This window comes from Aspergillus pseudoviridinutans, assembly GCF_018340605.1.
Source record: "Aspergillus pseudoviridinutans IFM 55266 DNA, scaffold_5, whole genome shotgun sequence".
Classification (NCBI taxonomy): domain Eukaryota; kingdom Fungi; phylum Ascomycota; class Eurotiomycetes; order Eurotiales; family Aspergillaceae; genus Aspergillus; species Aspergillus pseudoviridinutans.
The window spans coordinates 3,722,388-3,741,158 of NW_025091285.1; the positions used below are offsets into that span (position 1 = coordinate 3,722,388).

At 52.2% G+C, this 18,771-nt stretch overlaps 6 protein-coding genes across 6 annotated transcripts; 3 read left to right on the plus strand and 3 right to left on the minus strand.

The window, feature by feature from the left end:
• Positions 1–455: 455 nt before the first annotated feature.
• On the plus strand, positions 456–5,107 carry Asppvi_008357 (glycoside hydrolase family 55 protein; the record flags this gene model as incomplete). The annotated part of the gene is made up of 6 exons (XM_043304228.1): positions 456–671; positions 725–1,527; positions 1,595–2,472; positions 2,534–4,072; positions 4,122–4,289; positions 4,347–5,107. The coding sequence occupies 6 exons, from the start codon at positions 456–458 to the stop codon at positions 5,105–5,107; spliced, it is 4,365 nt and encodes a 1,454-aa protein (XP_043160163.1).
• Positions 5,108–5,386: 279 nt separating this feature from the next.
• Positions 5,387–6,255, minus strand: Asppvi_008358 (glutathione S-transferase; the record flags this gene model as incomplete). Its single annotated transcript, XM_043304229.1, has 3 exons — positions 5,387–5,736; positions 5,783–6,168; positions 6,218–6,255. The coding sequence occupies 3 exons, from the start codon at positions 6,253–6,255 to the stop codon at positions 5,387–5,389; spliced, it is 774 nt and encodes a 257-aa protein (XP_043160164.1).
• A 1,506-nt stretch (positions 6,256–7,761) lies between these two features.
• On the plus strand, positions 7,762–11,457 carry Asppvi_008359 (uncharacterized protein; the record flags this gene model as incomplete). The annotated part of the gene is made up of 13 exons (XM_043304230.1): positions 7,762–7,998; positions 8,048–8,325; positions 8,372–8,460; positions 8,931–9,014; positions 9,069–9,189; positions 9,237–9,373; positions 9,427–9,526; positions 9,574–9,767; positions 9,814–10,125; positions 10,171–10,285; positions 10,334–11,051; positions 11,118–11,161; positions 11,214–11,457. 13 exons carry the CDS (start codon positions 7,762–7,764, stop codon positions 11,455–11,457), a joined length of 2,673 nt encoding a protein of 890 aa, XP_043160165.1.
• Positions 11,458–11,573: 116 nt separating this feature from the next.
• Asppvi_008360 (glycosyltransferase family 31 protein) lies at positions 11,574–12,989 on the minus strand (the record flags this gene model as incomplete). Its single annotated transcript, XM_043304231.1, has 2 exons — positions 11,574–11,909; positions 11,955–12,989. 2 exons carry the CDS (start codon positions 12,987–12,989, stop codon positions 11,574–11,576), a joined length of 1,371 nt encoding a protein of 456 aa, XP_043160166.1.
• A 772-nt stretch (positions 12,990–13,761) lies between these two features.
• Asppvi_008361 (putative extracelular serine carboxypeptidase) lies at positions 13,762–15,486 on the minus strand (the record flags this gene model as incomplete). The annotated part of the gene is made up of 1 exon (XM_043304232.1): positions 13,762–15,486. The coding sequence occupies one exon, from the start codon at positions 15,484–15,486 to the stop codon at positions 13,762–13,764; it is 1,725 nt and encodes a 574-aa protein (XP_043160167.1).
• Positions 15,487–16,786: 1,300 nt separating this feature from the next.
• Positions 16,787–18,216, plus strand: Asppvi_008362 (putative MFS monocarboxylate transporter (Mct); the record flags this gene model as incomplete). Its single annotated transcript, XM_043304233.1, has 3 exons — positions 16,787–16,985; positions 17,033–17,723; positions 17,769–18,216. 3 exons carry the CDS (start codon positions 16,787–16,789, stop codon positions 18,214–18,216), a joined length of 1,338 nt encoding a protein of 445 aa, XP_043160168.1.
• Positions 18,217–18,771: the final 555 nt, after the last annotated feature.

Below are 18,771 nucleotides of genomic sequence, written 5' to 3' on the forward strand. Positions count from 1 at the left end.
GTCCCTTTTTGTTGAAAGATACGATGTCTAGGAAATGCAATATCCTTGTACAACACTAATATAGCGCATCCGAGTTGTAAAGCACTAATATAGCGCATCCGAGGATCAGGCAAGTGTATCTAGGCACATGGAAAATACGCGAATGCAACCTCGCAATTTCAGGCCTTCAGTAGTCCGACGCTATGTAGACCCTGGACAAGCCTTCTTGGCTTAGCTTATGCGAACAGGACCCCGCTCACCAGATTCTTGACTGCTGCAAGGTACTGGAGCCCATCGCTAAGCATACATGGTCCAGGAGTGTTGACCTTTCTCATTGTCCAATTTAGCCATCGAGAGGCAACCCGTTCCTACGAGAGTTCAGAATGATCGTGGAGTCCCCCCTCTGGTTTTTACATTTAATCTCTCACTTCCCAGACATGCCAGAAGAGCAGTCATATTTGGGAAATTGAACGACTATGCTAGTCAACAGTCTTGGGCTGTTGTGGCTAGGCCTTGCCTATGCCCATGGTCACTCTCACTACGGCCATGAGCGCGGCCGTTCCCACCATCCACATGTGCGGCGGGACGTGGCTCAGCCCTACATCAGTACAAGACTGCCGGGCCAAGTTGATATGCTCGGTTCACCGGTGTTTGTGGGAGATAAGCCTGGGTTGCCGCCGGGATCTCCTCAGGTCAGTCGATGCCCTCTGTCCTAGCGGAGCGAAACAATGACTGACATACACAGCCGGCGCCAAGCTACATGAAAGACAATGTCAACAACTTCTTCGGTAGCGCGCCAGATCATGGCTCCATGACGGGCCCTGTGCTAGGACCCGTGAATTCAACGGTGAATGGCGAGAGGCACGGCATGGTTCTTGCTACAAAAGTCAGTAGTGACGACTACTGGCTGTCAAGTCTAGGGAGCGTGGGGTCGATGCCCTTCGCCCCCGCCGGATACCAGTTCTTTCGTAACGTCAAGGACTTTGGCGCCGTCGGAGACGGGGTGACGGACGACACAGCGGCCATCAACCGGGCGGTGGCATCACTCAGCGCGTCAGACCATTCAACCCTGCGTTGTGGGGAGAAGTGCGGTTCGACCTCCTCGCTAGGCGCCGTGGTATACTTCCCTGCTGGAACATATCTCATCAGCACACCCATCATACAGTACTACTACACGCAATTTGTGGGCAATCCCACCCTCAAGCCTGTAATCAAGGGCGCGAAGAACTTCACCGGCATTGCGCTGGTCGATACGGACTTTTACATCCCCGGCGGCAATGGAGCCGAATGGTACATCAACCAGAGTAATTTCTACCGGCAGATCCGCAATTTCGTCTTTGACATGACCGGCATGAACTGGACCAACACCGACAAGGATCAGACCTATGTCCCGGCGGGCATCCATTGGCAGGTCGGCCAGGCCACGTCCATCACCAACTGCGATTTCCAAATGGCCGTCTCCACGGCAGACCATTCCGCGACAGCCGTGGGGATCTACATGGAGAACGGCAGTGGTGGGATGGTGTCTGATCTGACTTTTACAGGCGGGTAAGTGCTTGCCTATACTCACCGCTATGGGTCGGTAGGCCTTGGCTAACCGGAGAACGACTGCTAGAAATATTGGTTTCCTCGCGGGTAGCCAGCAGTTTACCGCCATCAATCTCCAGTTCACTTCCTGCCTGACCGCCATCAAGTCCATCTGGAACTGGGGCTTCACCTGGAAGAACATCTATGTCCTGTCATGCTATATTGCCATTGACGCTACGGAGTATTCCGGAGCGGGCAATCAGGGAACGGGCTCCATCGCGGTAGTCGATTCCCACTTCAGCGGCGTCCCGTATGCCATCACCATTGCCCACACGGCAAATGAGCAGCCGAACATTGTCCTGGACAATTTGCTAGTCGAGAACTCGGCGTCCGTGGTCCTCATCTCTGGAGGAGAGACCCTCCTGCCTGGCTCAACCGGCGCGCTTTACTTCAACTCCTGGGTCAGTGGGTATCGGTTCCTGCCTGATGGCTCCGCAGGTAAATCAAACGGGTTTATTAATCCCGCGCCGAACAAACCATCTCTACTGCTGGACGGCTCGGGCGCCTTTTTCCGCAAGCCAAAGCCGCAGTATGTGGGCGTAACACCCGTCGTGGCCACCGATCATGGGATTTCCAACGACGGCACGGGGGACCAGGCCAGGGCCATTAACGAGCTTCTATCAAGCTACCTGGGATCAGTCATTTTCTTCCCTGCTGGGGTATACCTGGTTGAAAGCACCGTCCATATTCCCGTAGGGAGTAAGATCATTGGTTCCGGTTGGAGTCAGATTATGGGGACTGGGTCCACATTCGAGGATGAGAGTAATCCCACCGTCGTGGTCCGGGTGGGTCACAAGGGGGATCAGGGAGTAGTTGAGATTACGGATATGCTCTTCACTGTCAAGGGAGCCACAGCTGGTGCAGTGCTGATGGAATGGAATGTCCACGAGAGTACTCAAGGCAGCGGTGAGTTCTGGCCCTTCCCCCCGGCTTCATTCCACGTGCTCCACGTTCTGACATTCTATAGCCGCCATGTGGGACAGTCACTTCCGCGTCGGTGGCGCCAATGGCAGCAATCTGGGTCTTGCCGATTGTCCCATCGGAGGGGACGCGGTGAACAGAAAGTGCATGGGTGCCTCGATGTTGATGCACATCACCAGCGACGCGTCAGGCTACTTTGAAAATGTCTGGGCGTGGGTGGCAGACCATGACTTAGACAGTCCTCTGAATGCGCTTGCCACCGAAAGTCCTGATGGCGTGCCGCTGAATGTTCAGACCGACATCTCAGTCTACGTTGGACGGGGCATACTTATCGAGTCTCAGGGGCCAACGTGGCTCTACGGCACGGCCAGCGAGCATGCGCAAATGTACCAGTACCAGCTTTTGAATGCAGCAAATATCTACATGGGTCATATGCAGACAGAGACGCCCTACTACCAGCCCAAGCCTAACGCCCTCTCACCCTACACGGCAAACAGCTATTTCCTCTCGGACCCAACGTACAAGGACTGCTCGGATGACCTCTGTCGGGGCGCGTGGGCACTCCGAGTCCTCAACTCAACCGATGTCTTCATCTACTCGGCAGGGTTCTATTCCTGGTTTCAGGCATACGACGAGAGCTGCGTATCCGTCGAGCACTGCCAGCAGTCCCTCATCCAGACCAATTATGCAAAGGGACTGTGGATGTACAACATCTTCACCAAAGGCAACGTGGAGGTTGTGTCGCCTGAGGGAGGCCTGCCTGCATTGCTCTTCAACGACACGACGCGGAATGGTTTCACCAGCGAGATTGCAGCGTGGCTGTCCCTGTCAACCGGTGGAGGAGACATTGGATCTGACGGCGATGACTCGGGAGCGGTTTATATTGATCCCGTCATCTGGAGCGAACCAGACGATGGCAGGAATATCTCCTGCTACCCGCCATGCACCTACGTATTGCCTCCCACAACGCTCCCAACTCCAAGAACATTTGTGTATCCGACTCTGGTAACGGGCATTGGCGTTGGCTACGAGGTGCCCACCTACTACGATGACAATGGGAGTACAACCACCACGACCACGTACATCACGAGCACTACGACGACCACTCTCACGATTCCGGATGTCGTGACCCCTGTGGTTGGGTTCTGGGACGTTACCATTGAACCCAGCGTGACGGCTTCAGTCATCATACCAACTCCGAGCATCATCCAGAGTGCCTTCAACATTACCTGGCCGCCTCTGGTACGGAACTCCATTACCTACCCCGGGACTGTCGTGCCTTTCTATCCACCCCCGTGGACACCGGACCCGCCGAGCTCGACTCCGACTCCAACGTCAACGTCAACTACCACGATTGGTGGAGGGTCAACGTCAACGTCAACTACCACGATTGGCGGAGGGTCAAAGACGACCGGGAGCCATGACCACGATTACCCTCCAGTGACGCATCACAGTGGCCCACCCAAGCCGAAATGCACTGACCGCAAGATCTGTGGCATCGGGTGTCATGAGGGGCTGGGAGGACTCCTCAATAGGATCTTTCACGTGTGTAACCCATGCTGGACGGGCTGTGGGGGCATCGACTGTATGTATCCTCATCTTTATCCCTGAGTGCCTTTTTTTAACTGAAACAGCTCCCAATAACTTCCCGAATGACCCCAACGATACACCAGATGATGATGATGACCCCAACGGTGATCCATCAGAATCCAAGTCCGAATGCTCGACTGCAACGTATAGCTCCTGCAGCACGGCATGTGTCACGGCGTCCTCCACCAGTTCGTGCTCGTCAACGTGCAGAGGTACCTTATCCTCCTTTCCCCATCCTGTTCCCGTACATTCCCTGGCTAACTCTCTAGACATTGTGGGCTGCGACACAACCGGCACGTCAATGGTCGGCACCTACACCCTGCCGCCCATGCTGGCAGGCACCGCCGAGACCTGGTCCGATGAGGGCTACACGGCCGGCGACCTAGCCGCTGACTGGGCTGCGGGCTCCTCGATCTACAGATCTGAGCACTTTGGTTCTAGCACAGGACCGATCACTAGTGGGCCCAGTCCAACATCCGGCGGCGGCGGAGGAGGCACCATCACCACGATCACAAAGGTGGAGATCGAGACCGAGACGTACACCACCACCTACCCCGTGAGCGTGGGCGTGGTAGCCATGGCAGGCGCCCAGCGAGTTGGGTACCGCAACGTTGTAATCAGCGACTACGACCTCAACTTCTTCACCGTCTCGGAGACGCGCAATGTCTGCGAAGGGAAATTCTCAACGGAGTATGGGGCTGCTTCGCCGCGGCCGAAGTCATGGACAGATATTCCGCAGAGTGTCACCTTCTTCTCGAACCTGGATCTGCTAGCGACGAAGTATACAAACTGTGTATATACAAATGCGGCGGCGCCGAGCCCGGGGGATGGTGGGACGGTCTCGTGTGACGGGCTGACACTCCCGTGTCATGTTGAGACGGGGCCAATCCTGGGATGTAATCCGGATATGCTGGCTGGGTGGCTGACGAGTGTTAAGCCGCTGGTTAACTGCCCAGTGAGGACGATGACAAGCTCGTTGGCTACCGCAACGATTACCGTGACGGAGACGCTGACGACGACGATACCATAGTCGCATTCTGATGCTTCTGGTTCGTCTGTAATCCTAGCCCAATAGATGATTATATTTGACTTTCATATGTTTATTCGTAGACTTCCATTGACGACTTTTGTCATTCTTGAGATGCGGATTACATCTACACAGCAGTAATGGCTGTGCCTGTGCCAGGTAGTTATCCTGGATCATCCCAGTCTGGGCCAGCTCAGATCAAAACATATCCATTCTAGCGATGCCTAATTCTGCAGTTGCTTGGTCCAAGGGTGGCTAAAATCTATACAAAAATCTACACATCTAAATTGGCACAAAAGGCTTCCCTTCAATGCTCTCCACCTTCTCCACAGCCCGCCGGTAACCCGATGAGTTCTGTATCTGCGCAGCATAAGCATCCAGCCGCGGATACTCCCTACGCGGAACGATCGACAGATTAAGTGCCGCAATAACGGGGATGCTCATCTGGATATCCGCCGCGGTCAGCTGCGAGCCGCATAGAAACGGCCCTTCCTCAGGGGCCGATGCCAGCTGGTCCTCCAGGAAGCGGAAATGGGTGCGAAGTTCTTGATCCAGGAACTCGGCGCTAACTTTTCCAGTGATGAACCCGGTGATTGGTTTGATGAAGAAGGGGACGGGGGCGTTTTTGATAGCTGTCCTCATCAGTATATATAATATGGAAGAACCTGGGACAAATACCATTCATGATCAGCTGTACCTGGATCGGCGACATGAGACTTCCCTCAGCGTAGTGCATGTAGTATCGATAGCGCATCCAGGACTCAGTCTCACCGCCTAACTGGCCCTCGCGACCGGGCTGATATCGCTCAGGAATGAGTCGCGTGTTGGGGCCGCCGAAATGATCGAGGAAGTACTCGATGATAGCACCCGATTCGACTAGGACTGTGGGCTGGGGGGCATCCGGGGGTTGGATCGATACGATGGGCGATTTTCCCAGCGGATGGATCTGTTTGAGCTCGGGGGGAGCGATGCCGTTGGGACCGCGTTTGTAGGTCTTGATGTCGTAGGAGAGATTCAGTTCCTCCATGAGCCACATGATGCGCTGTGCGCGGGATTTTTCCAGCCTGGTCAGAGTGAGCATTGATATCGGGCATATTGGCAGTAAGCATCTACCAGTGCAGGACTATTTTGGCGCCTCGATTCGCATTCATCTTTTTAGCTTTTTATCTCTTTTGCTCTTTAGCTCTTTGTCTGTCTGTTACAATATGCAATAAAAGCCTATCGTAGCAGTGGATATATGGACAAGATTCTTAGTGTCGGTACGGAGGATTGCCACTATCAGATAATAATAATATCGGATCCAGGCGGCTGGTGGAGAATATATAGAGCTCATAGCTGATTCTGTACTAAAATCTGACTGTCTCCCACGGCACCCAATGATTCTTCTCGACGGAGTGTTGGTTGGTTCTCAATAGCCGGAATCTTCTGGAGAGACAGTAATAGTTTTAAATAGAAGATGCCTTTTTAGTGTATATATTGGAAATTAGAAATACAAGTCGCAAAGGAGAATGTACAGTGGAGATGGTTGGCATAGAGGCTAATTTTGTCGCCAAGAAGAGAGTGTGTCACCTAAGACTCCACTGCTAGACTCTTGCTTGGTTAGTGCCTCAATAGCTGCCTATTCCTGGTGGCCTAAGTGGAGGCCAGCGCTATGTAGAACTTTTCAAGTACCCAGAGTCCATGCCTTGAAGCTCCTACGCTTCATTCATTATATTTGTCTTCTAGCTACACAATGAGCACAACCGGAGCAGAAAAGAGTCCCTCAGACCCGGCAACAGCCCGACAAAATGCCCAGTCAACGACCCTCCTTTGGCGCCTACATGACCTTGTCGACCAGATCATGGTTATGTAAGTTCTCCTTTATTTACAATACCGCAGCGAAAGAAATGAAAATAGCATGAGATCAGATCCGGAGTCTGTTCCGCGTTTGGCCCTATAGCATACTATCTGTACTGCTACTACTACCAAGGACTTGACCAAGCGACATCCCGCCGTCGGAGCAGCGATGCCATTATTATCCTGGGTGGTATTTTCATGATAGTCTATCTGCTGAAATATGTTCTGAAATATTTTGCGCTGCGCTCGCGGAGGGTGGCAGACCTGTGAATTGGGAGCAAGAAATATAGACTAGGTTCTTAGCTTATGTTCAGCTGTGCTGGCCTAGTGATTGTAAATAGGAATCCTGTCGCTGTCATCAAACAGTAAGGGTAAAAATAAACAACAGCATATCAGCATCTGAAAAGAATTTGCAGAACGATGTCTGGCTATTTTGAGTTCAGAACAAACATGGGAATAATATACAAAGAAGGTTAGGATTGATTTAAATTTGGTGATTCTTGCTATTGGCTTCCCTCTGAGTTTATTATTGGGAATAATATGGGGAACCCTAAAGGAGACGCTCACATGCATTTGGGATAGCTACCTTCAGTGGATGATAGGAGCTATGATTTTAATGGGTATTATTGGAGGGATTAGCCGGCACTATGGCTAATGATATGACATTCTTATATTAATTACTGCGCAAGGCCTCTAACAGTTGATTCTGCCTAGAGCGATTAACTAGCATTGGCTAGACTGTATCAGCTTGACAACTTGTCCTCCAACTCTCACATCCTCATGAATCTCTCTTTTAACGCATCAACACATTGAGGTTTAGCATGGACGAAACAACTCCTCTCCTTCCTGGTCAAAATGACCACCACAACGAGGATTCTACCACAACACAACGGACGACATCATCAAGAATTGTCACCATCCTCATCTGGTCGTCCGTCATAATATCCGCCCTGACCTTCTTGTACAGCCTCACCGTCTACCTGGTGGTGACACTCTCCCCTTACTATGACTTTCTCTCCTGGGGAATAAAAGATAGCACCGAAGCCTTGTTCCCTCTGGTATGCATTTTTCTCGGTCAATCTGATCGCATCTCTAACCCGCGTACAGAGCTTCCTTTGCGCGGTCGCCAGCTTGTTCGGCATCTTCAAATTGACCGTCCCCAACGGCGGCGCATGGCTCCTCGTCAACCTCATCTTCGATCCCTTGATCGTATTGCTCTTTGGCCTCAACCCCGCTCTTGGTACCCCTGGGCTTGCGAACTGGAGACAATGCGATGGCCACGGTCACGGTTTTCCAGCTCCAGGGTTCGAGGCGAGATGTGACGTGTTTGCGAACGCGATCAAGGCGGCGATACTCGTGGGGCTTGTGTTTGACATGGTCATCATGTAAGTTAATCGATCATTTCTTGGTGCAAGCTGATTGTTGCTCTAGGACTCTACATCTGGTCTTTTTCATCCGCGATGTGGTGCTGGGGGTCAAAAGACTCAGTCAGTTGAGCTGGGGGTGGAGGTTTCCAACTGGTCAGTTTACGGTAGAATTTACCGTCAAGGTATTGAGACAGAGGGAAGAACAGGTGGACTGTTGAGGTTGCAGATGACGGATCATTTGTGATACGTATGTGACATCATGAATAGGGCTTGCAGATCGCATATTTTAGGTATACAAGATACAAGATATAGAATGCAGGTCAGCAGACAACTCACCTTAGATAAAGAACTTGCCAATAATGATAAGGGGCACATTGAAATTTGTCGTGCTAAACAAGCAATATGTTTTGATTGTCTCGAGGACTGATTGGCCCAGATAAATCCCGCACACTCAAAAAAACTTTATCAGGATTATAGGTATCATCGACCGCAGACACATGGTTCACCCCACGTGTAATGACCGTGTAATGACCCATGGTTAAAGAGCATGCATTCTTCTCTTTTTTTTGCGTCTTGATTTTCATCTCCAAGTGCTTCTTCAGCTGCCTCTTTGCGTGCGTCAGTTGAGCAAGTCACCGGGATGTGGAAGCCTTCGCTTAATTTCATCTCCCTTGATTTCGTCTCCCTTAATTTCATCACTTTGCATTGTCAGTAAAGGCTTCCTGAAGCAAAAGAGCGACTGAAAACTTACTCGACAGCAGATGCGTACATCATCACTCTGAGCGTCCTCAGTTTGGCCATCATCTACCCATATGGCAACCTCCGAGCCATCGACGCGTTCTTTTTCGGGGCCAGTGCCTGTACAGAATCCGGACTGAACACGTTGGTCGCTCGATCCTCTGGTGATGGGAAGTACTGACGCGGCCCAGTGTTGATATCAATCTCTTGAAAACGTATCAACAGGTCTACATCTATATCGCTCCCATTATCACCAATCTTGGTTTCATCAACATTCTCGTGGTGATTGTACGGCTTCGCTGGTTCGAAAAGCGTCTGAAGGAAATTGGTATGCATTTATATCTGTTGCGCTTGAGCACGCAGGCTGATCTGGTGATACAGCCCCTGCCTTTCTCCGTCAAAGACGGAAAGATGACGCAGAGGCGAGAGGGGACAGTACTTCGAAGACGGTGACAACTTCAGACCCCACAACTACAGAGAAGTGAGTGATGGCCGTTGGTTATGCCGGATATTGCTGATGGCGCTCAGACAAGACTCTTTTCCGAATGAGTCGCAGAGTCCGCCTTTGCGCAATCCAGAGTCCCGGTTGCGAGCTCCGAGCATCACCTTTGCCGATAATGTGCATGATTCCAGCCGGGACAGAGCTCTATACGTTCCTCCTCCCTGGCAACGTGATCGAGGACACCCCATCGTGGAAGTCGACGATGCGCTGAGCGACTGTGGTAGGCTAGCTCCGGATACTGACCATAACAAAACTGACGGTCACAGAGCGAACCAAATCCACTGACGCCCAGGTCAACGCCGGAACTTCTCGCCGGCGGTTCAATCTGGCTCGGACGGATACCATTGAGCGAGTTGCGTCCACGATGTTTGTCATCGGCCCGTCCCCCAGCCATGGCCCCAAGACGCAGTCACAGCCCCTAGACCGGTCCCTTTCGCAGCAGCTGGACCTGCCTGAACTGTCGTCGCATGCTACGATCGGCCGGAACTCGCACTTCTATAACCTCACCGACGAGGATCGAGAGATGCTGGGAGGAGTAGAATACCGCAGTTTGAAACTCTTGCTCAAGATCGTCATTGGTATGTCAATTTTTTTCATTTTACAGAACAGCTCTGACCGAACAGGGTATTTCTTCGGGCTTCATCTCTTTGGCGCAATCTGCCTGGTCGGTTGGATCCAGCACGCAAACCCCAAGTACCGCGACTACCTTGCCCAATGCGGCCAAGGCAACATCTGGTGGTGAGCCCGCTGTCTACCTTGTACGCTACGATTGCTAAGCATGAGTAGGGCCTTCTATTCCTCCCAGACAATGATAGACAATCTCGGCTTCACCCTCACCCCCGACTCGATGGTCAGCTTCCAGGACGCAACCTTCCCCCTGATCCTCATGAGCTTCCTCGCCTTGGCCGGCAACACCCTCTATCCCTGTTTTCTGCGCTTCGTCATCTGGACCATGTCCAAGCTCTGCCCGCGCCACTCCTCCATGAAAGAATCCCTCCTCTTCCTCCTCAACCACCCCCGCCGCTGCTACACCCTTCTCTTCCCCAGCAAACCCACCTGGGTCCTCTTCGGCATCATCTTCACCATGAACCTCGTCGACATCATCCTCATCATCGTCCTCGATCTCCACAATACCACCGTCAACGTCCTCCCCGCGGGCCCCCGCGTCCTCGCCGCCATCTACCAGGCCGCCTCCACCCGCCACACCGGCACCGCAGTCTTCAACCTCGCAAACGTCAACCCCGCCGTGCAGTTTAGTTTGTTGGTAATGATGTACATCGCCGTCTACCCCATCGCTATCAGCGTCCGCGCCTCGAATACCTACGAGGAGCGCGCGCTAGGTATCTATGGCGACGACGCGGCTACCATCGACGAGTCAGACGGCCGCTCTTACGTCCTCGCCCATATCCGCAACCAGCTCACCTTTGACCTGTGGTATATCTTCCTGGGGATCTTTTGTATTTGCATCGCGGAGTCGGATCGTGTCATGGATCCGAATGAGCCGGTAGACTTCCCTCCCTCCCTTCACATTTCACTTTTACTGTTCAAAAAAGCTAACAGACAGCGACAGTCATTCGCCGTGTTTCCCATTTTCTTCGAGGTTGTTTCTGCGTAGTATGTCCTGTCCCTCCTCTCATTCTATCGTGCAGTACTAATGATGTGATAGCGCAAACGTGGGTCTGAGTCTGGGGTACCCCACCGTGAATACCTCCCTCAGCGGGCAGTTTTCCGTCTTCAGCAAGCTAGTTATCTGTGCGATGATGATCCGCGGGCGGCATCGGGGACTACCGTACCAGCTGGATCGGGCGATTGTGCTGCCCAATGAGCAGTTGGATGATAGTATCGAGGGGATTGACGATGTGAGGTCTGTGAGGCGGATGGGGAGGATTAAGCGGTTTCATACTAGCTAGTACAGTAGACGCATACGTACAGTATAGACATAGATGCGCGTTTACCAGTACAAGTCATAGACATGGAATGAATTGCTCGTTATCATGATATATGCTACAATGCTATTTATTACAGATTAATGTGGCTTGACCCACGCGGGCTGCTCACATGGATGCGAATTCCGCCATTTTTGGATTCGCTGGACGTTCCATCCTGAGAACCACCGTCGCTGATCCTTGGGTATTCGTTTTGTTCCTAGTCGGAACGACTCGGTCGATACGTGGCACTCCTTCTCGCTGTACCGCCATTGGAAGCAGGTGTCGTGACTCAGGCACTGGTCGCGACAGGCTTCCATCGAGGGGCTGTCCAGTTCAACCGGCACATCAGCGAGGTTATCCCAGTCCTCCTCCACGACGCGCATCCTACCCGGTGGAAATGACAGCTCGGAGAGTTCCCGGAAGAGAAGCGGTGCCTAGGTCCGTTAGTGCTGCGCTGTATCAAATGTCTTGAGACATACCTTTACATCATCGCGCGCCTGCTCGAAATCAAAAATGGCACTACGCTCCCGCGGCATGACATGATGCATCGTGACGACGGGCTGGCACCATTGCTTCGCCCCAAACTCCAGCGTCGCCGGTTTCTCCCCGTTCACCTGCGGCCAGAAATTCCGGATCCCGACGTCAAGCTCCTGTTTCAGAGTCCGGCCCAGCACGAAATCCCCACAGCAGTCGTTCGGCATGACATCATCGTACCGGCTCGCCATCCCTGGGTTGTCCCCCACAAACGCTTCCATCAGCGCTCGCGAAATGACATACCCGCTCCCGCCGTGGCCGAACCCCTGGTCCGCGATAAAGGACGCCGAACCCATGTACAGCTTCTCGTTCGGCGAGAACTGTTCCAGCCACTGAAGAAGATTCGTCCACACGACGTACGTGTCGCTCTCGATGAAGACGTACCAGTCCATGTGTGGCCGCTGCGCCCACGTCATTTCTACCATGTGCAGGAACTTGTACTTGTCGAGCGTCCAGGCGGCCTTGCCGTCGTTCTTGAGCGTAGCAATGTCCAGACCCCCACTCTGGTACGCTTGCTGCTGCCGGTAGAGCTCAAAATCGGCATGTGTGGCTTTCATAGTTGCGTTGAAGTCCGCCAGCGCATCAAATATATGGTACGGGCCGATCTGCTCCTCGAGGTCGGAGAAAATCAAAAAGTCCTGCGCGCACCCCAGCGTCGTCAGCAGCTGCGTCGGTAACTTCTCGTAGATCTCCGTCGCGCCCGTCTTCACGATGAATAGAATGTTCCCTGGGTCCGGCTGCGCGTGGCACCGCCGGTCGGTATGTTGGAAATCGTCGCTCGAGCCGGTCCCGGATGGCCCGGGATTAGTACCATTGCTGCCGGCCGTTGGCTCTCCGGTCGACTCGTGTAGAGTCACGCCCCGGGAGGCCGGCATCATCTCGTAGAAGAACACCAGGGTGCAGAAGAACAGGAGGGCGGCCAGCGCCATTGGTGCGAAACGGCGGAATTCCGGCTTGAGCTTCAATTCCAACGGCTTCATGGCGAATACGACCGCAATTCCAAAGTTCAGCTCGTCTGAGCGTGTGGAAAGTGTGTTGGGCACATGTGGATGGATATATCAGCGGCCGGGATAAGCTTCTCAAAGACAAATGCGGAAGGTAGCAACCCCGCTGTGAGGTGGTTAAGAGTGAGACCGCGGCCGTAGCTTGTGAGACACTCCCAATATATCCCTCCTTAGTGCCCTAAACATAGAAATTAATATTCAATTAGTGCCCGGGCGCACTGTCCAGGGTCCAGGGTCGGGGTTGATAATCAATGTCAGACTTTGCTATGCCGGGCGTGGCTGTACAGAGTACGGAAAAAAAGTGAGCACTAAGATCGGCTTCCGCCATTCCAGCGCCCTTGATTAATCCACCAGCCGTTTGTCATCATAATGACACTTGCCAATGTGGAGATGGTAGTCCAGAAATAATATTGATGGTTCAGTTATTTTCAGCTCCGGATCTGGGATCGGTCGCAGTGGAAAAGCCTATCAACGATGTGGGAATGGTGTCCGCCCCACGCAGTCCAATGGACATAACGCTATTAATTGCAACATTAACAAGCTAGTTTCAGCCTTGTCGATGCTATTGGTTTGGATCGGCAGTGTCAATCTCTCCGATTCGCTTTTCACCGGGTAGTTGAACGGTCCAGAGTGAAACAGTTTCGTCGAACACATGCTACGGAGCTTGCAATGTCACGCTATCGCTAGGCAAATATCGTCATAATCTTCTGTACACTCTTCACCGTTGAGTACCTCTCTACTCAATGAGTCAATTCCCCTCTAGTATCGCCTGTCGACGTCCAACTGCCGTGTTCGCTCTCGGGTCCGAGACATCCTCGTGTTTTCTCCACTGCTCCAGCCACACTCCCACAAATCGTACAATTTCCTGGTGGAGGTCGACTATGGCCTTTGGTGGGGTTTTCCCTTTCTGCACGTCTTCTTTGGACAAGCCGTTCTGATCCCAGTGGTGTACTGCACCGCGAATTCCATCCCAGACGTCCTCAGCCGGTACGTCAACAAGGATAAACGGCTCCTCGTCCGTTGAATTTCTCGGTCGAGCCCCGTCCGCATGCGGCGTAGCGTCACGCCAAGGATCGGCCAGTCCATCAATAATGGCCGCCCGGGGATAAGAGAAGTTGAACCCGCCGTGTTTGTTAATGCGATCGGTATCAGGGGGTGTGTTGATGTTGAAGTCGTCCTTGCAGAATTGCGATACCCCGGCAAACGTAATCAAACGGGAGATAAGAGGCAGTCTGTCTTTCGGGACGCTTGACCCTGGCATGAAGTATCCCCATTCGGTGCAGACCTGATAACCCCAGCTAACCCCTGACGACTTTTCCAGGGACTGTTGTGACTTGGGATTGGAGGCACTGAGGGCCTGGTCAAGACGGGAGAAAATCGTAGCATTCGCGTAACCAGCGTAATTGAGAATTCCTGTAACCAAGCTGGAGTTAGTTGCATCATACTTTGTGGCCGAGATGAGCTCCTCCGTCCACGTCTTTATGGTATTATTGTGCTGATAGAGCAATGTCGGGCTCGTGAGATTTTTGCAATATCTCTGAAAAGTGCCATCGCCGACCGCAGGATCCCAGTTCCGGCCTTGAAAGGCTCCAAGGATATCCGAAAGAGCCGACACGAAAAATTCATCGCTAATGGAGGATTTTGCACCAAAGACAGCCTTGAGGTGCGATTTTAAAGTCTCGTTCTTCGCGTGCTCAATCAGTATGGTATCCACAATATCCGTGAAAGTGCCGATGTTCCACACGCAGTCGGACGGTGCAAATTGGCGAATGGGCTCATAGTATTGCCAATAATCCTCAATGGCCTCGGTGACTCCTGACGACGAAACCACCCCGTAGAAGACCTCCGGGTAGAGCTTGCGAAGAAAAGCCACAAAAGCTCCGGCATAGGAGCCTCCATATCCGATCCACGGCACGGCCCCGGCAGTCAGATCCAGGTGCTCCAGTCCGGGGAAAACAATATTGGAAGCAAAGTAAGAGTAATCCGCCAATGCTTGCTCAGTCGACAAGAACCGAATATTCTTCGTGGTTAGATTGGCAAAGGGGTAGCTCTGGCCATAATAGCGGTGTTCCAGGATTACTCCAAGACCGTTATAGGTCTTGGCTAACTGGGTCACAATTCCTTGAGACAGGAACGGGAAGCGATTTGTACCGTCCGTCTCTCCAGCTGCAATGAGAAATACTGGTCCCCCTTCCCTGTAGTGGCTGGCATCGAACCAGTAGCGGATGTTGAAGTGGTCGTGAGTATGAGGTTCATATCGAGATTCATTGTGAAAATGGTCAATAGGAACAGAGAAATTGTGTTCTATAAATGTCTTCGAAGACGTCAGGTGTAGTGATTCACTCCTTTTATCATCCAGCTGTCGCAGATGATGGAGAAGCGGGAATTTCAGTTCCAATGGAGAGATGTTGAATCCTTGGGCGACTGAGGCCAGGAATGTCCCAATAAGGAACAGAACAGCTCGCAGCTGCATTTTTATAATATACGAGGTGTGCTCAGGGTAGAGATAACATCAAGGACAGTAGAGATTTCATAAGACACGAGTGAGACAAGAAAGTTGCTTTCAAGGTCCTTGAGAGCTCAGCTGCGGATGGTCATGCATCGCGACGATCCCCCTCTTGCCTCCGCACTAGATTGATAAGCGTCAGTTGGCAAGTTCACACATCACATGCCATTGAGGATTGAAACAATGGCGTGCTTTCAGTGTATTCGTGTTCAAGCATTGTATTCACTTCTATCTCTGATGCTTTCAATGCTTCAAGGACTTAGTTCAATGGAAAGTAGTGTAAGTGAGCGTTTGTTGACTGCTTTTGTGCCTCGGCCCAATGTCACCCCACTTATGCTTTCTCACTCTGTTTTAGGATCGACTGTCTCCTCAAATCCTAAGCATCTCAGCAGCATATCCATATGGTTCTTCTTTAGCTTTCCACTCCTTTTCCCGCTCATGCATACATCCCTCCATCCGATGACATACCACATTATGACCCTCCACCATGCGGACCTTCTTTGCAAGCTTCTCGCCTTCAATCGTGAACAGATCCTGTTCGGCGGTGATAATCAGCGTATTCTTGGGGAACCACACCGGATCCGGATATGACGGCAAAAGCCGCGGATCTCCGTGTGAACCTTGCGGGGGTTGCGATAACACGAATGGTAGAATTCCGAGAAAAAAGGAAAGATCTTCCAATCATAAACTTCGATTTGACCACTTGCTTCTTTGCTGTGGTCGGTTGCAACAGCTGATCCCTAGGAATGTTATAGACATCGATCAAGGCTCGGCGTTGTAGTTTTGCGACAAATCTCTGGTCTCATCAAGTGGTCAAGGTCGGTCAAGATATATTTCCCCACGGGGAAAACAGTCACTTTATAGCATTTCAATCACCAAGTCAAGGTCCAGACCGAGGAAGTAGCCACATGAGCAAACCATCCAAAATACAAAACAAAACAGGGACATGATTAACACTACCCCATTGATGAGTCGACCCCTGATGAACCGCTGGAGTATCTGTTTTCAAACCAACAAAGCTCTCTACAAGTATTGGCCGAGGCCCTGGGAAGCGGGAAGTTTCCGTAGTTCCAACGCACCTGGATGAGATTAGGTTGGTTGCGCTGCTGATTGGAGCAGAATACGAGCTAAAATGAAGGCACATGAGCGGACACCCAAAAAGGTTAAGGTAGATAAGATTTCTTCGTGATCGAACTTTTGCGAAAAGTTTTGCGACGACTTCTGTCCTCTGTAATAACTGGGTGGAATATCCATCCTGCAGCCCAGTATGTCTTCTCAAGATGAGACGAAAGTGTCTGGCTTAGAGAAGGGACTTGGTCCCGCCGCAGAAGTGAAGCACGATGTGGCTGCGACGGCGAACGAAACCAAAGAACAGTCAGCTGCGCCAATGGACCATGGACTCCATGCTTGGACGGTGGTCGCAGGAGCCTGGTGCTGTCTCTTTTGCGGATTTGGGTGGGTGAATGGTGAGCTTGCCCGTGTCACCGACCAAGTACAATCCTGACCGAAATAGCGATCGGTGTCTTCCAAGACTACTACCAGCATAATCAATTGCGCGAGTACTCAGCATCCAGTATCTCCTGGATTTTGTCTCTCGAGCCATTCGTCCTCTTCGCCGCAGGCATCGTCCTCGGCCGCGTCTTCGACAACTACGGCCCCAAATGGATGCTCCTCATCGGCACATTCCTGCACGTCTTTGGCCTCATGATGATCTCCGTCTCGAGCGAGTACTACCAGTTCCTCCTTGCGCAGGGGATCTGCAGCCCCTTAGGCGCTAGCTTCGTCTTCTATCCCGCCTCGGCCTGCACAGCGACCTGGTTCGATAAGCGCCGCGCTCTCGCGTTCGGGATCATGTCGAGCGGCTCGTCAATAGGCGGCGTTGTCTTCCCGGCGACGTTATCGCGACTGCTTCCGCGGGTTGGATTCGGATGGTCGCTGCGCATCTCCGCGTTCGTGGTGCTGGCGTTGCTGGTTGTAGCGAATATGACCGTCCGCTCGCGCATCGCGCCTGTGCCGAGGCGGGTGCAGCTCAGTGATTATATCGGGCCGTTCTCGGAGCTGCCGTTTGTGCTGTTAATGCTGGCAGCTTGCTGTGGCTTCTGGGCGATGTTTGTGCCGATCAACTATGTGATTCTTGAGGCGCAGGAGGACGGGGTTCGTCGGAGTCTGGCGGAGTATCTACTGACGATTCTGAATGCCGCAAGGTTAGTCCCCTGTTGCGCAGATTGAGATATAAGCTGACAAGATAGTCTTCCTGGTCGGATCCTTCCCGGTTACTTTGGAGATAAACTCGGCCGGTTCAACGTGATGATCGCCATGTGTACCCTTTCCGCGCTGACGATTCTCGTCCTCTGGATTCCTGGAACTCTCTTGGCTCCTGGCTCTGCGGCCGTCTATGTAATCTTCAGCTTGCTATATGGGTTTGCTTCCGGAGCGTTCGTCGGCATGGTCCCGGCCCTGCTCAGTCAGATCACGGCGGATATGAGCAAAACGGGTGTACGGCAGGGAGTATTGTATACCTGCATGAGTATTGCGACGTTGACTGGAAGTCCAATTGCGGGAGCGATTCTGAATCGACAGCATGGAACTTATTGGGGGTTACAAGCCTTTGCTGGGGCGATGATGGTGGCTAGTGTGGTGTTCTTTGTTGCTGCGAGAGTGGTTTTGCAGGGGACATCGCTGAGAAAGAGGGTGTAACCAGATTTTCACACTGGTATATCTCAGGCATCAATTGCTTCTCTCACACATGAACAGTGGAGGCAATAGTATCCACATCCTACCACAAACATTGCTTTCTTCACACCATCTACGCATGTCTTCCAGCAGAAACTCATCGGAGCCCTCTCCGGTGCACAAATAGTCCTGCACGATCAAGCGCGGAACCAGGACAATCAAAGCGCGCGGAGGCTGCAGGACGGACTGGAGCGAAATGATATCGAACAGGGACAAGGTTGAAGCGAAAGAAGTTTGACTCCCTGCTTAATGCTACTGTGCGTAGGTGCAGGGAGGGACTAGGATGTGGACAGGTCGCTCGGGTTGAGCATTCGGCGGCGGATGTACATTTTACGAAATGACCAGCCTGGACACATTTGATACCACAAGTTATAATTAAGGATAAGCAAATACATAGAAAATTTAGATGACAATGTCAATGATGATCAACTGCTGTTTGTGCAGATCCGACTGCTAGCTGTCTAATTTCACTTCATTGTAGCACGACTGAAAGCTACCACTGATCTAGTAGCACTCGAA